The 16,489-nt window shown below is 41.1% G+C and overlaps 1 protein-coding gene across 1 annotated transcript; it reads left to right on the top strand.

Annotated features, from left to right (window-relative positions):
* The first annotated feature begins 11,323 nt into the window (after window positions 1-11,323).
* LOC133022661 (interferon-induced protein 44-like) lies at window positions 11,324-15,366 on the top strand. The gene is made up of 7 exons (XM_061089516.1): window positions 11,324-11,563; window positions 12,350-12,536; window positions 12,739-12,937; window positions 13,464-13,604; window positions 13,985-14,156; window positions 14,272-14,372; window positions 14,474-15,366. Exons 2-7 carry the CDS (start codon window positions 12,421-12,423, stop codon window positions 14,549-14,551), a joined length of 807 nt encoding a protein of 268 aa, XP_060945499.1. The 5' UTR covers window positions 11,324-11,563; window positions 12,350-12,420; the 3' UTR covers window positions 14,552-15,366.
* The last annotated feature ends 1,123 nt before the right edge of the window (window positions 15,367-16,489 follow it).

The raw sequence follows: 16,489 nt of genomic DNA, 5'->3' as shown, positions 1-16,489 counted from the left end.
AGGTTGAATGTGGGCTGTTGGACACAATCAGCCTTATGCAAACACGCTCACACAGACACTGGCACACTGGGAGGATGTGAAAACACACATGATCCCTGCATGTGCATGTGAGAATCGACACGTGTTTGCATGTTTTACTCTCTCTGCTGAGGTGGGAGTCTGCTCTCATGCACGATCTCACTGTCACTTTCTCGTATGTCCGCCGTGGATTCAGCTGCTTTAGTAAACTCTCCTCTCCGATATTTTCATTATCATCACATTATAACGTGTGCGAGACATTTGCCAAGTATGTAATTTCATTCATATATTACTCCAAACTACTATTACAACTACTACTACCACAGTTTTCTACCACACTTGCATGAGGTTTAGAGTTTTATATTTTACAACAGTTATGTTAATGTACTCCAGCACTCAAATAACCAGTGGTGCAGGTTTACTGTCGCCTACAGTTGTTTGGCGACAGCAGTTTAACATTTAACTCACAATTTTAGCTTTTGTCCATTTGTATCATGACACATCCTCACGAGAGAAGCCAACTAAAAAGTCAAAATTATTTTTTTCAGTAGTTCTTGTTATAGTAGTTTTATTTGTAGGTCCACTTTATCCTTAATTTCCCATAAACAACCTAGTTTCTCGTATGAGTGTAGTCAGAGCCTCGGTAACATCTGCACCTGCTGCCACATCAATCTTTTCTCTCTCTCTCTCTCTCTCTCTCTCTCTCTCTCTCTCTCTCTCTCTCTCTCTCTCTCTCTCTCTCTCTCTCTCTCTCTCTCTCTCTCTCTCTCTCTCTCTCTCTCTCTCTCTCTCTCTCTCTCTCTCTCTCTCTCTCTCTCTCTCTCTAATGACATGCTGTGCCAAGTGTTAGTGATTCAGCTGACTCACAGGCAGTGGGTGTTGCCATCTACCACCAACTATCACACACACACACACACAGACACACACTCAAGTGCAAAGGTAGAATACAGAACTATAAGAGAACAGGATCAGAAGATGAATTCTTCTATTGACTCCATATAATCACTTTGAAACAAGTTAAAGAATGTATACAGGTATCATATATAATATCACTCAGGAACTCGCCCAAACAGTCCTTTCTCTTCTCTCTGCGTCTGTTTGTCTATCCTGAAACTGTCTTCTGGCAGAAGTGGCTACAAATTAATAATTTGCTCTCCGGAGAGAAACAGTACTGAGTCACTCCTCCAATTATAATGGGTAGAGAGTAAACACAGCAGCAGATAAGTGTAGCAGGGAGCTCTCCTGGGGTAAACCACCACCTTCTTTTCACACAAAGACACACATATGCATGACATATCACACAACAACCCACAGCTGCACTCATTCTACAGTACAGAGACCCACTTGTGCCACTGAGAAACAGGGTCAACTCACACGATTTGTTTTTTTCAACCTTCTTCATCGAGGATGTTTTATTTGGCATCCTTTTTTATTTATGTTTGAAGTGAAGGTGATGTGCTTTTAGCTGACTATAGTTATTCCTCAGACTATTTGTGTGTAAATAGTTGTTATAATGGCTAAAGTAAATGTATAATACGCAGTCCTATGATGAGTACGTACCAAGGGAAATGAATGGTGCGCTTGCTGTATTTAGCTAAACCCTTGCATCAAGTTCAGATCACACCATGGGAGTCATGGTCGCAAAGGCCTCATTAGCTCCCAGGGACAAGGTTGTCACCCTAACGACACACACACACGCCCACACACGTAGACAGTTGCACACAGTGCATGTGACCTGACACGTGTGCGTGTGTGTGTGCAAAAAGAATAAAGGTGAACATTAATCATCTTTATTGTGCAGGTGCAGCCATTTAGTGTGAGGTGACCCAAGGTTATCTTTGTATCCTGCTGTGGTAGACCCGGCTGCAACATCACACCTTGATACACACACACGTACACGCACACACGCACACATACACACACACACACACACACACACACACACTGACTTTGTCCCTTTGTAAAAGCAAATTGGTTTTCATTCAGGAGGCCCATGTGCCAGTCCAACGGTTTATGAGGTTTTGTTTATTTCTTCGTTAATTTATAACCAATGTTAGGAAATGACAGAGACGTTTGATGGAAAGTGGAATTTACTTTTATTCTCTTTTTGTGCAGATAAAACCGCAAATTGCCAACTCTGGGCTCTTAACTACACAGCTCGGCAAGACGGACTCAGACAACCCACAAACAGGAGCTAACCATCAAACCTATACCATCCCTACACTTCACCAGCCCTGATCCACCCCGCCCCCCCTGCCCAGAACGCCCACCCCACCCTCTCGGGTTTATAATCAGAGTTGCCGAGCTAAGCAGAGTGAAAGCACAGGAAAGACAGTGGGGGCCGGTGCTCAGCCCCCATTCAGCGCAGTCGGAGGGCCGGTCCGGGCCCCGAAAGCTCAGATTACATCCCACATAATGAGAGGCCTGGCTCAGCAGGCTCTACCTCTGTTTCTCTCTCTCCCTCTCACACACACACACACACACACACAGACAGATGCACCGGGGCATTATTGCTGAAGTCCTGTTCTGCTCTGTTCCTCTCTCTGGTTACTACACTGACAACTGCCAGCACAGCTGCTTTGCATGTCAGTGTTTGACCAAGGGAGATAGACACAGACCTGGTGTGGTTGTCTTTTTGACAGAGTGGGACTCTGGTACTTAGACTGAAGGTCATGTCCGCCCCAGAGTGGATGGATTGAAAACACATCTTTTGTTTTTAGCTTTTGCCCTCCACCCACAACAAGCCGGCATTTTCCACCGGCAAAAAACAAAGAACAAAGCTTTTTCAAAAAACGCTTTGCAGTGAAAGTGCAGGTAGCCATTGTGTCACCAAACCAAAAGATAAACCAAGAGGAATCCCTGATCTGCATGATTGTGATGTTACGTCAAAACAGTCCACTGCTTCATACTAATGATGGCACTGAAGCACCATGCCGGTATTTGCCACAGGAACTGGAAAGGTTCTGGTGAATAGAGCCCTGCTTGACAGGTAAAACTGAAAATGTAAAATGATATACAACTTACAATGAAGTTAGCTGCTCTAAATATTGTTAATTAGTACATGACATTTTAATTAGCTCTCAACACAAGATGGATGGGAATGTCATTAGATTTGTAAGATTTTAATTGCTATCCGGGGGCAATTTGAGCATCGCATGCTATTGTTGTTGTTGTTGTTGTTGTTATTATTATTAATCATAATTATTAATATCCTGAGAAGGAATTGTAGTCAATGTTTTTCACAGATGAAAATACAGGGTCTGAATGACAAAGATCCATCCAATAGCGGTTGAGATATTTAAATATTTACCAAATGGCCAATAGACCAACAAACTGACACAGTTTGCAAATGACACCACATCCCTACTAGTTTATTATATTTAATACACTGAATAAAAAAAGTAAACATGATGTGAACTGAGCTGGAGTTCACCGTTTGTCTGCTTTGAGCCCCGGTTGCAAGGTCCTTTCAAAACCATACTGAAACATGGCCTTTTCTGGAAGCTCGGTGTGGAGGGCTGTGTCAAATCCTGGCTCCTTTACACACACACACACACATACACACACACACACACACACACACACACACACACACACACACACACACACACAGACACACACACACACACACACAGATCCATTCATCACACAACTCACAGCCTACTCACTCACATGCCGAGTGGGCCGGCATTGTGTATATTGCTCTGAGCTTTCATAGCACCAAGGCCATTAGCATTGTGAAAAGCTAGATTGGGACACAGTGAGCTTGTGTGTTTGTGTTTGTGTGTGTGTGTGCGTGTGTGTGTGTTTGTGTGTGTGTGTATGTGTGCCAAGGGGCATGAGCTTCCAATAGAACAGTATTACATCTCAGCCGATGTCTTTTTCTAACTGCATCCACCTCTGTGTGCTTTTCCTCCGGACGCCGTGTGTTTGTGTGTTTATGTGTCCGTGCAACTAATAGGAATGAGTGAGGTCACAGACTTTCACTACAAAGGCGCCCAGCCCAAGGTCTAGAGTACAAGCAGCCTTTGTCATGGCCATGTGTGGAGCGCTCTGTGCTGCATTACAATGGATCTGAGAGAGAGAGAGAGAGAGAGAGAGAGAGAGAGAGAGAGAGAGAGAGAGAGAGAGAGAGAGAGAGAGAGAGAGAGAGAGAGAGAGAGAGAGAGAGAGAGAGAGAGAGAGAGAGAGAGAGAGAGAGAGAGAGAGAGAGAGGGAGAGGGAGAGAGAGAGAGAGGCAACTTGTATTGATTAGCAGGAAAAAGTTCCACCTCATATCTCATCTGCATTTTTACATGTTTGTTTAATTTTGAGGTTACATGTGGTTTGATAATCTGGTTCTTATCATTTTGTTTACGTGTGCGTGTGTCAACACGTGGACATATTTCTGGAGTGATGGTAGTGTGTATTTTTACACACACACACTTGTTTGACACACATGCACGTTGTGTTATGACCTGGCCTGGCTTGCTCAAGCTGGACTGGTCATCAGCTATAAACAGCCTGTACGTCAGACTTAATGTACAGCAACTGTGCGAGTGCAGAAAGTGCAGCAGGGGTGTGGTGTGTGTATCATAATAAACCCGGGTGGAGGTGCGCTGCGGCGAGGAGCAGGTGGCACGAGCGCAGGACTGTTGCCCCTGTGTTGATGGACATGTGTTGTAGCAGTGTGTGAGTGTAGAAGTGTGTGTTTAAGACGTGAATGTGTAGCATGTGTGAGGCTGATGAGGGACATGCATGCACGTCTATTTTCTTTGTGCAATGTATCTTCAAGCCAAGCCAAGTGTTTCTCTATTACATAACAAGTGTCACATGAATGCCACAGACAGACTGACTCACCGACCCCATAATACACTCTGCACCTGTCACCATGGGCCTCGGTCACCAACGGCTCAGAACACCCCACCCTAATATTTCTACTATCATTACTGAATCCTACACAACCAAATAGAATATACTCCTTAATTACCTCTCCAAGGAGGTTTTGTTTTCAGTCCTGTCCATTTCCATGTTTGGCTGATATGTGTTTTTTTTTATCAAGCCACATTAGACAAAAACAGCTCCGTGGATTTTCATGAAAACTGGAGGAAGGTGTGGTGCAGGAAAGAAGCCAGTACGTTTTGGTAAGGATCCAGATCAGGAGGCAGATCCAGGATTTTATTTCACTTTCTTTAACATTGCACGATTTTTCAGTGTAATTTGGTGCAGGTTTGTTGAATTAAAAAGGACTGTAAGACCTTGGAGGAGGAATTCATTCTCATGTTATGTATATCAACACATAAACATCGGTGTGTTCGTGGTGGTTTTCAGTGCTCGTGGTCAAGAAATGAGCTCGAGAAAAAAACAACCACGGTGCAATCAGGCAACAGCCACCTCCTGTGTTTATTCATCCAAAACAACTCCAGGAATACATTTAATACTCAAAGTTATATAAAGGCATTGCAAAATACTTTGGTACCAAAAAGAAAGCAACCCTTTAATAGATTTTTTAAGAGTGTTTACAATAACTGCAAAAGCAAAGCTGCTGAAACATTTTCAGCTCCTGTTCTGTCCCGAGACAATATCCTGAGCAGATGAGACTTCAAGGGGGATAATCGGAGATGCTGCGAGTGTGTGTGTGTGTGTGTGTGTGTGTGTGTGTGTGTGTGTGTGGGGGGGTGTGTGTGGGTGTGTGTGGGTGTGTGTGTGTGTGTGTGGGTGTGGGTGTGTGTATGTGTCACACTGAAAGCTGGCAGACGACAGCACATGCCATCTGCTGCTGTGCACCTCATAAGTGTTATATACAAACACATATCACCTCCCTCCGCGCACGTTAGCCCCCCCACCCCCCCCAGCGCCAAATGCACATCAAAGTCGACTGTAGCCGGAGGTGGAAACTAATGTCTGCTCAGGAAGACAAATTTGGGATCTGAGCTGACATTAGAGAAAGATATTACAGCTGACGCACGGCATCTGGGAGAGAGGCTCAAGGACGAATCATATCACCTGCACATGTCAGGATATACATGCAGACGCACGGCCACATTTTCAAGGCATGGGAATCAAGCATCCATCCATCCCTCCATTAGCTGGACACCCTAGACAGGCCGGCAGCACATTGCAGGGTCTCCCATTAGCCTAATAATAGTCTACATGTCTTTGGAAAGGAGAAGATTGTGGTCAATTACCAGCATGGTTTTTCAGATGAAGATATAAGAACAGAATAAGAGCCACTATATCACTGCAGTATACACTTTGCAGAAAGTGGAAAAGAAAAGAAGGGAAATGATTTCCTCCGATTATTTCTCGACTCTACCGCAAAACTTCTTCATCCCACTTCAGCTGGAGCTCTAGTTGTCATAGCAACACTATGGTCACATCCCAGGTCAAACTTTCTGTGCGATCCCTCCCTGGCCTGTGCCGATCTTATTCAAGCAGCCATTATCTAATTGTCTTAGCTTATTATTTTATTCCGGTCTGTCGGTTTCTCTTCTCTCTTCCCCTCTCTTTGCTGTTTTAGGACAAGATTTGCTCAGTGTTTCACTTTCTCTCGGCCCCAGCATGTTTGTACTTTAATATTTATGACATAAAGCATTTCCCAGCCCCTTGTTGGTCCAATCTCGGAGGCTGTTGAGGATCAGCTGATGATGAATCGGCCTCTGGGGTCAACGGCAAACACTTTAGGGCTTCTTGTGTAGACTGCAGATATCCAGACCAAGACACTATCTTTCATTGGCCTTACACTGTTTGCAGAACACAAACAACAATACTTTTTGTAGGTAATTTAGGTCCAGATCACATTAGCCATTCTGCTTCTTTTGCTCTCCACGTGAACTGTTTACCAACGGGCGACCAAAGCCTGCTCAAACATGAGTGGTTAAACTATAAATTGACACAAAATCCTGTCCCTCATTTACAGATGCTGCATATTCACATAGAGAATCTACTTATAGAGGCCGCTTACACCCACATCAACATCAAAACTAAATGCCTGACCCTTACCCTGACCTAAGGCTTATTCTAACATGGCCCATAAACCAAGACTTAACCTTTAAACAGCTCGTTGAGTGTGTCAGAAGGTGAGGACTTAAAAGTACACAAACACTCACACACACAAGCCTTGATTAGATGAGCGCTGCACGTGAGGTGTTCCACTGTAGCCTGCTTAGAAGCCTTTTTCTTCTCAGCCAGCGCACACATGTAAAGTAAACACACACATTTATCCTCACAACCACATGCACTCCTGCCTGACAAAGGCCCATCTGTGGAAGACGTCATTTATCATGCTTTCTACCTGTTGATTACTAATCATCCCGTCTCCAAACAAAACTGAAAGGACAATTTATGCCCCGGTGCAGCCCAGCTTCCCTTCCACACGGCGGCTTTTATGTTCAAACAAGCCCTCTGCTCTCTTATCGTGAGAAATGTTTTCGACTCATATGGTAATACGGCGGCGGGGAAAATAGGTTTATGGCTCTCCTGCCATTCACACACAAACACACAGAGGGAGCCTCTCCATAACAAATGATAAAAGCATTGATTAATATTCATACTCTCTCGCAACGGAGGAGAGGCACAAACTGTGGAGAAAGGAACCTGACTGCAATCTAAAAATAGTTAGAGCATAACTTCTCTCTCGTTCTCTGTCTCTCTGACAGGCTCAGGCTCTTCCTTCCATTTCAAGCTCTGAACACTCCCTTTGAAATAAAGTCAGATACCTGAGCCTTTTAAGAAACATCAATGTGGGTGAGAAGGAGCAGCTGCAGCATCTCAGTGGTCTCTGTACACTGATGTTCTCACCATGAACAGTGGTTGACCAAGTCCCAGTTTGAAGAGTAGGTTGGATGAGCATCAGTGATTAATTAGAAATGGATTGTAAACATATACAATTCAATACAACTGTGAGACGATCTTCAGGAAAACGATGACCGACCATGGAAACTATCTGATGTGCATATTTCTCAACCACGTCACCCCGAGGTCCCTCTGTTCTAAACTAGGTTCTTGGTGTGGGACTTAGGGCCGGCCATTAGATGCTACAAATGCTAAGATGGTAACGAACTGGAAGAGCTGATCTGGGGTTTCTGTGGCTGTGTGTTTGGGGGCAAAAGGTTGCTTAAGGTTTTTTTTTTTTTTTAATTGAAGTAGCTGTTGTCTCTCTGTCTGTCTTTAGAGTTACGAACCCATTTACATGAAATTTTCTGAAGCAACACGTTACTTTTTGCTTTCAAATCTGGTTGAACTGGTTGATCCAGGAATAGTTTAGCCTATGGTAGAGGTATACGCTCTCTGAGTGCCCATTGAGTAGTTATTCATTATTATATCTTGATTAACTTATTGATAAAAGCTACTTTTAATGTGAACAATCATCAACCAAGTCATTTATTTTTATATAGTGAACCTTGATGTAAAGACTGTGGGTTTAAAATAATGCAGAAATAATTGTAGTGTATAGATTTACACAAAAAAACGCTCTTTAAAGGGACTCTTACCTTTGTTGCATTTTTACACTTTTTTTGGATAAGGTTAAATTGGTATTAATAAGGTAATGACACTCTAAAATGCAAGACAGGCCCACCAGGAGTAAAAACAAACAATTATTTCACTCTCATAATATTTAGTGAAAACTTCAACCAATAAAATTCTTCGGAACGAAGGACCTTATTGGCCGACAGACCTGTCTGTTTGCTGCATGGACATGCAGGTTTTCCGTCTGCTTCTTGTGGCGCATTCGGGCCCGCGTCATCAAGGCATGTGAATGTAAATGTATATAACTTACCGAATCCATTGCTTTGGTAAACAAAAACTCACGTGCGTGCGCGGAGGCAGTAGCTTGTAAGTCTGCTTGTAAATAAAGTTTCTTCCAAAAAACACCGTGGATGGGAACGAGGGGGTGGGGCATTGGAGGAAGGCGTTAGATTTGAATGTGCTGTAATTCTCAAATGCAACAAAGGTAAGAGTCCCTTTAAAGAGATACATCTACAGCTGGAGTCCAGAACACGTGTCTAACATCTTACATTCAGCTTTAACTTTATTCATAGATGGATGTTATCAGATGTATCTGTTTTTATCACGTCAATGTATTAAATGACTGGATGTGTGACAATGTAAACGCTGTTAGAGCAAAATTATTACCTGAAACTGCTTTTCCCTTTTGCTTTACATTGAGTTTTAGGTCATTGTTTCGTTCTGTAGCCCGAAACTGAACTGTTCGGTTCCCTCTCACTGATAGTAAGTCAATGTCTGGTTTATAGCGGCACCCTGCATCTGCACACTACGCCAGACACAGGTAGTGATGGATTTGATAAAGGGAATCATCATGGGTATTTTACCTTCATTCTTAAGTAAAGAAGTGTGACATATTTAGTATCACTGCCTCTGATTCAACCCAGTCTCATCAGAAAACGTGTAGTGGCAACGTTGGTCCACTTGGAAAAACGTTCCCATCTCACAATCTGGCCTCTCGAATTGTGAGATGGGAACGTCTCTGTCCGCCTATTGTTTTTGCATTGGCGTGTTCTCACGTCACGTGACTCCCAATTTCCCGTCTGCGGAAAAGAAAACATGGCAGAGATTCCATGTTTTTTCAGATAAATATATCATTTTGTAACTTAGTTTGGGCGTAAAAATACATTCTGACACCATTTCTAGCGAGAATGTGGTCTTTGCTTCCACAGTCTTCAGCCAGTTCATGCTTATGATCTGTATTTTATTAGTTATCACAAATGTTTTTCAGATCTCGCCAGAAAATACATACGTTTGTATCGTTGCTATGATGGTTGCTATGAATGCTGCCATGCTGTAAACCATGTCGTAGCGTGCTGTTTGAATCATCGTCCGTGCGTTGTGTCGTTCAGTTATCCTTAATGCTATTCACGTTATATAATATTAATATCTGATGATAGATTACATCTCTAACTCGAAGGATCTGTGAAGTCCCCGCGACTCCGTTCATACCGAGGCTGGCCCGAGTGTGCATGCGCGAGCGGACCTGTCACCTTGGACGGCTTAGTACGGACTGGTAGTTAGGTTTATGCGTATGTTTTGTTATGACTTACGTTCAGTTAAGACACCGCGTTAATGAGTATTGAGATGTCCGAGGGTCAGTGAACAGGTCGGGGTGGGGCATGGGACAGTTCTAGACCAATGACTGATGGTTTGTGACGGATAAAGGCTCTCATTGGCTGGTTTGTTGGGGGTCAGAGGTGAATGAGGAGGGGGAGTGAGGAAGACGTTTGTTGATGTGAGGAGCATAGATATCATATATAAACACTAGATGTCTCGGCAGCGTTGCCGGCCAACAGAGTCGAACGTCACCACATGGCGGCCATCTTGCTGCAGGCGGCTCGCTCACCCATAACATTGTGTTGTAGTGGTGCGAACCATAACTTGCTCAATTTTCAACCGATTTTTAAACTGTTTGGTTTGTTAGAAACGTCAGAGATGTAGCTATAACCCCAATACCAAGATGGTTTGACCCAACCTTCATCTTGTTTATTTCCAAATAGTTTAAGAGAGACCACGACAAATGAGCAATGTTATGCATATTGATGGAGTTTTAAATGTTTTGTTGATGTTTTTCAAAGGTTTAAATATAAAAGTGTTGTGTGACGAAGTTTAATATATCAGACACTGATGGCACAGCGCTGTGTATTATCTTTTTTTCAACCAAAAATGCTTTGTGCTGGTTAGGGGGTATTTGGCAGAATAAATATTTCCCAGGGGGTACATCACTGAAAAAAGGTTGAGAACCACTGCTCTATAGCACTTCGGCTATTCACAATGCCTGTTTAGAAATGAGATCTGTGTCAATGAGAGAGGCCTTGGTATAATTATTAAAATCCAAACCGAATACAAAATCCCACCTACCATGCAGAGGCCAGTGAACCAGCATTAAAGTATCTGAAGTCACGTGCTTTACGATAAACCATGAGAGAGAATGAAAGTGAAAGTTGCTCATGTCCTATAACAGGACGTGTGCAGAGCCACACCCAAAGGAAAGGACTGAAGGGGAAACATTTAAGTTACCATAAAGGTTGAAGTTATTTTTTCTATTGGGCTCATGCTATTATAACCGTAAGTGTGAGTGTTATTTTAATGTAGTGAAATGAATAATATGTTGAAACGAACCCATAAATAATACTTTGTTTATGATGATGTTTGTTCTGTCTGTTTATCAACCTCCTCTTTAAGTAACCTTTCTGTCCATGGTCCTAAAACAGAAGCCAAACTAAAGTCAAAGAAAAGCAAAACAGTGGCAGAACAGACAATTTTGAATATAATTACATTTATTTAAAGATATTATAATGACAAATGAGGTGCCAGATACAAGATTCAGATGCTCGATAGGGTTACGATCATTTGTATTAGTTTGGTTTGATTTGGTTTGACCTGGGTCCCTGCCAGCCAGTGAGTGGGTGTCTGAACAAAGAAAAGGTCGGGACTTTGTTCAGGTCACATTGTTGACTTCAGAATGAACCTGAAAATGAAAGTCAAAGTGTTGCCTATAAAAACATCTTCTCCTCCTTGTTCCAGGGTCACTCTGTCCAGAGCCACATAAGCAAAGGTAAGGACTTCAATCTGTCTGTCACTACTATTGAACTGAATGGAATACCTTTGATTTTAGTTAATTCATTTTTTTGTGAAGCCCTTTTAAACTTTGTTTATAGAAGTGCTATACAAATAAAGTTATGATTAAAGTTATTATTATTACAATTAGTGTGACTGTCAAGCTAAGGCTAATTTCTTAACCGCATCAAGTGAATAAACAGCAAAACCCCATGGGGTCAATTTTTTCACTTAACAAAATGCAGAACATGCTGCTGGTAATAAGTAGTTCAATAGGAATTTGACAGAAGAATTATTGCTCATATAAAGTTCGATTTTGTATTGTTTTATTAGCAGTTATGCTTAAAGGTGTAGGGTGTAGAATGTAGTGACATCTAGTGGTGAACTTGCAGCTAAACACCCATTACCTTCCCTTTCGACATGAGCGAAAACCTGTGGCAGCCTTCAGTTACCACAGGTTCAAACTCAAAAGGAGTTTAGTTTGTCCAGTCTGGGCTACTGTAATAAGCATGGCTGCCTCCATAGAGAGGATCTGCTCCTCATGTAAATTTAAAGAATTTAAATATAAAGGAATCATTCATGGGTAAATACACAATAATTTGTAGAATTTAGATGAAGCACACTAGTGAAAACATCACTTGGAGTATTTTACAATCACTTTCTGCCAATAGATCCATTTCACCATCATCTTACACACTGGACCTTTAAGTTACAATCTGATTGCATCTTCCTCCTCTGGGTGAATTCCTGCATTAACATGTAGTCTGACTCTTATACTTTACAGCAATGGGAGGAGGTAAGACCTGTTAAATTTTCAGCTTCTTTTTATAGGTTCCTAATATCCTTAATAAACAAATGAACTATAACATAAATCATTCTCCAACATTCTCAGTTAAGTCCTATTTCACTAAAGCTCCTCCAGTGTCACGTCCTCCACCACTCTTAGAGCAGCCATGGAGGGAGGTGTCAGAGTGAGTATGATCTAACATTCAGTCAGTGTGTTTCCCTTGTGTCCTCAGTGTTTGTGCTTCTGCTGCTCAACACATGACTTAAACGTCTCGTTTTTGTGTGTGTGACAAAAAAAAAAAGATTACAATTGCAATGCTGTGCAATCAAAAATAAAATTGATACAGCACTCTATTCTGATTGTTTAAGATTTTCTGTAATGTACAGGAAGTTCAAGGGCAACCTTAAGTTTGTGAAATCCTACCAGCCTGAAAAAAAACAGGTCAAACAGCTCAGGATTCTCCTTCATGGACCAGTTGGTGCTGGAAAGTCGAGCTTCATCAACTCTGCCGAAGCCGTTTTAAGAGGCAGACCTGCTGGTCGAGCTGAGACAGATTCAATTTTTGGGAGCAGCCACACCAAACAGGTATGAACAACAGGAAAGGATAAAACTCCATTGAGGGCAACAAACCACAGAAATTCATTTTCAATAGTAGTTCACTGATGAAAATTATTTTTTATTATTATTATTTTTTAATTATTTCATCAGTCGATGAAAATTATTTCATCAGTGAACTAGTAACTTGTCTTAATATTAAAATGTCAAAACAGAAGATTTATATTGAATGTTTTGTACAAATGTTGTCTTTATGTTTCAGAGAAATAAATTTGAGTCAGCACAAAATAAATGAAATGAAACATTAAATCTTTTTAATCTATCTGTTGATCATCTTAGTTCTTATTGTATTTTTTACTTCTTATAGCTTTGCACCCATTTAAATTTCAGGTTAATGTGTGAACTAGAGGCCAAGAGTTTTAATATCATGCCACTGTGGATGTTCATACAAATCACTTTTCTCCAGCCTCCCCACACATTCGTGATCGGCCCACAGACAACTGCTGATATTTACTTTGATTCATTGATGTATTTAATTGCACCTTCTGCCTTATAGTACCGGACCTTCAAACTTCAAGAGGCCACTTACTCTTTTGTTTTCACTGACATCATGGGCTTAGAGGAAGGACCTGACAGTGGAGTCTCTGTGAAAGACGTCAAACTGGCCCTGAGAGGACACGTGAAAGAAGGTTACACGGTACAACACTCTGAACTTTGAGATTAATTAAAGTCTTATTTTAACTAACAATTTTTTTTTTTACATTTATCTTAGTTATCAAAATTATTATTGAAATATGACAAACCTGGGACATATTTCCTGTCTCATAAAACAAAGTGAATTGTTCTTACAATTCTTTTTCAAATATTAAACTTTTCTCTTGGCAAATTGCTGAGTTTGGGGCACATGGCAGCCACATGTACACCAGTTAAATAATGTGAACAACGTCAGGAATGTGTGTCACATTAACAATATGAGCGTGCATGTGTGTAAGTGCACGCGACAAACAAATGAGGTCAAACACAGAAAAACTTTAAGTTACATTAAACATGATCTGATTGTATTTGATTGGCTTCTAGTTCAACCCTAAAAAAGAACTGAAGGAGGGTGATGATGGCTACAACTCCGATCCCACTTTGGAAGACAAAGTTCACGTTCTGGTGTGTGTTGTTCCTGCGGACACAGTGTCTAGGATAAGTGATCAGATGTTGAAGAAGATGAGAGAGGTCAGACTTGCAGCCAGTGAACTGGGTGAGTGCGCACCAATTGTTTCTCTGCGTGGACTAATAGTGTCACATTGAATTTTATGAATCAAAATACCAGGACACAAATCTTTGAAATATTGATCAGGTTTCTTTATCGACAGGAATTCCCCATTTGGCTATTATCACCAGAGTTGATGTAGCCTGTCCCGAGGTTAAAAAGGACACAAGCAATATTTATAAGAGCAAGTACCTGAAGGAACAGGTACATTTTGGAGTTTTTGCACAATGTTGTTTTTCTGCAAGTATGTCATGTTTGTTCATCACTGTACAATTACTGATCAAAATGTTGTTACTTTGACTTAGGTTGAAGGATTCCACCAGCAGCTGGGGCTTTCAATGAACTGCATCTTCCTTGTGCAGAACTACAGTCATGAAATTTAGTCAAATGACAAAATTAACCCTGCGATTGTGTGTGCACTGAAACAGATGCTTTTGTATGGAGAAGACTTCCTTCCAACGACCAGTAAAGATGAGGAAGAAACACAGTAGGCGATTTGTAGGGGAATGAGGACATGTTCAGCCATTGTTTTACTGTCTTTGCAAGCAGGCAAGCTTGAAGCGTGAAATATGGAATAAAAATGCATAAAAATTAGGTCCTGAAGTCTGTATATAATTTCTCTCATTGAGACTTCGCACACATAGCAGGACAATGCTCTGTGATTACGTTGTGAGCTTGGTGTGACGTCATCAAGTCATCTGGTCAACAACTCAGCTGTTGTGATGGTGCCTTCATGTGCCGCCGGAAAGGGGTCATTCAGAAGCTCTCGTTTTTATCTTTGACTCCCAGTATTTAATACATCACCTGAGACAAACGGAAATATTTAATATTATGTATAATATAATCATCTCAATCCTGCAATTTACCTCGCTGGGGACTCTTTGTATTCTTTTTCAGTTTGACCAATATTATGAAGTACTGTTATTTGATGTTCTTGCAATATAAGTTGATTAATTATTTTGTTATTGTCGGCTTTGTATCATGTATCTTGAGTTCCTAGTGGTGGAAATAAATGAAGTACAAATATAAAAATTATACTCTACTTTCTTTTCTGGTGCTAGTTTTGTTTTAGGAGGATTATTTGCAAGGAAACAAGGTGAAATCAAATGTTTCGGTGCAATTTCACAGAGTTTTATTTTTGTCAAGGCTAACTGGTTTTAAATGGGACATAATGACGTGGAAAATAAAAGGTCAAGCATTGAAAGAATTGGGACTCCTGGTTTCAGTCCAACAATATTACATGCAGAAACTACACAAGGTGGTGTTGAAGTTATACAAAATACTTAATAACAACCTTGTAATAATTATGTTATTGTTAGACTAATTAACTTTTTGTTTTTGTTTGGTTCAATTTCAGTTAACTGTCAAAACCATGAAACACACTATTTGGATCTTCCTGTGTCCACCAGCAGGGTGTGCTATATCCTTGGTGCAGGCATAGACTGTATATTGGTTTTTCACGTTCCCAGTGTATCCCAGTAAAGGGTCAGTACAAAAATCTTTTTTTAGGCATGTTGGATGCAGTGTTTGTTCAGAGTTCAATTGCAATCCACAATTATTTCTCTATTTTAAAGAATTTCTCCTCAGTGCGCATTTTCCAAGTCGTAGATTTTCCTTGTAGAAACTTTGTGTTAGTTGAGAAGTGTCTGCTTTCTCCGTTATTTTGCTTGTAGGCTGAGGAGGGGTTTACACCTGTTGAGTAGAAGAACTGATCAACATCCTTCTAACATCTTAGTTATTCTATATAAAAACCCAGAGTCTTGCCAATACCAAGATGGCTTGACCCAACCTTCATCGTTCCAAATATTTTAAGAGATACCACGACAAATGAGCAATGTTATGCATATTGATGGAGTTGTAAATGTTTTGTTGATGTTTTTCAAATGTTTGAAATTTAAAAGTTACAAAGTTGAATATATCAGACACTGATGGCACAGCACTGTGTTTTACATCTTTTTTTCAACCAAAAATGCTTTGTGCTGGTTAGGGTGTATTTGGCTGAATAAATATTTCACAGGAGGTACATCACTGAAAAAAAAGGTTGAGAACCACTGCTCTATAGCACTTCAGCAGATACTCGCATCCATTGGCCCCTCTGGTGCCACAGCAACGGGGGCGGGGGGCTATTTACAGTGCCTGTTTAGAAATGAGATCTGTGTCAATAAGAGAGGCCTTGGTATATTTTCCACATGAACAACAACAGGTCGGTGTCTGGTTCAAACTTCTCTGGAGCACATGAGCCTAGAAAGTAGATGTATATTACATATTTTTGTATGTAAATGTATATTTTCTAATAAACTTATGAATTGATTGCACAGTGA

The sequence above is a fragment of the Limanda limanda genome, chromosome 17 (genome assembly GCF_963576545.1).
Source record: "Limanda limanda chromosome 17, fLimLim1.1, whole genome shotgun sequence".
In the NCBI taxonomy this organism is placed as follows: domain Eukaryota; kingdom Metazoa; phylum Chordata; class Actinopteri; order Pleuronectiformes; family Pleuronectidae; genus Limanda; species Limanda limanda.
Note: the sequence above shows the minus strand (reverse complement) of the source record. Positions and strands in the feature narration are given on the sequence as shown.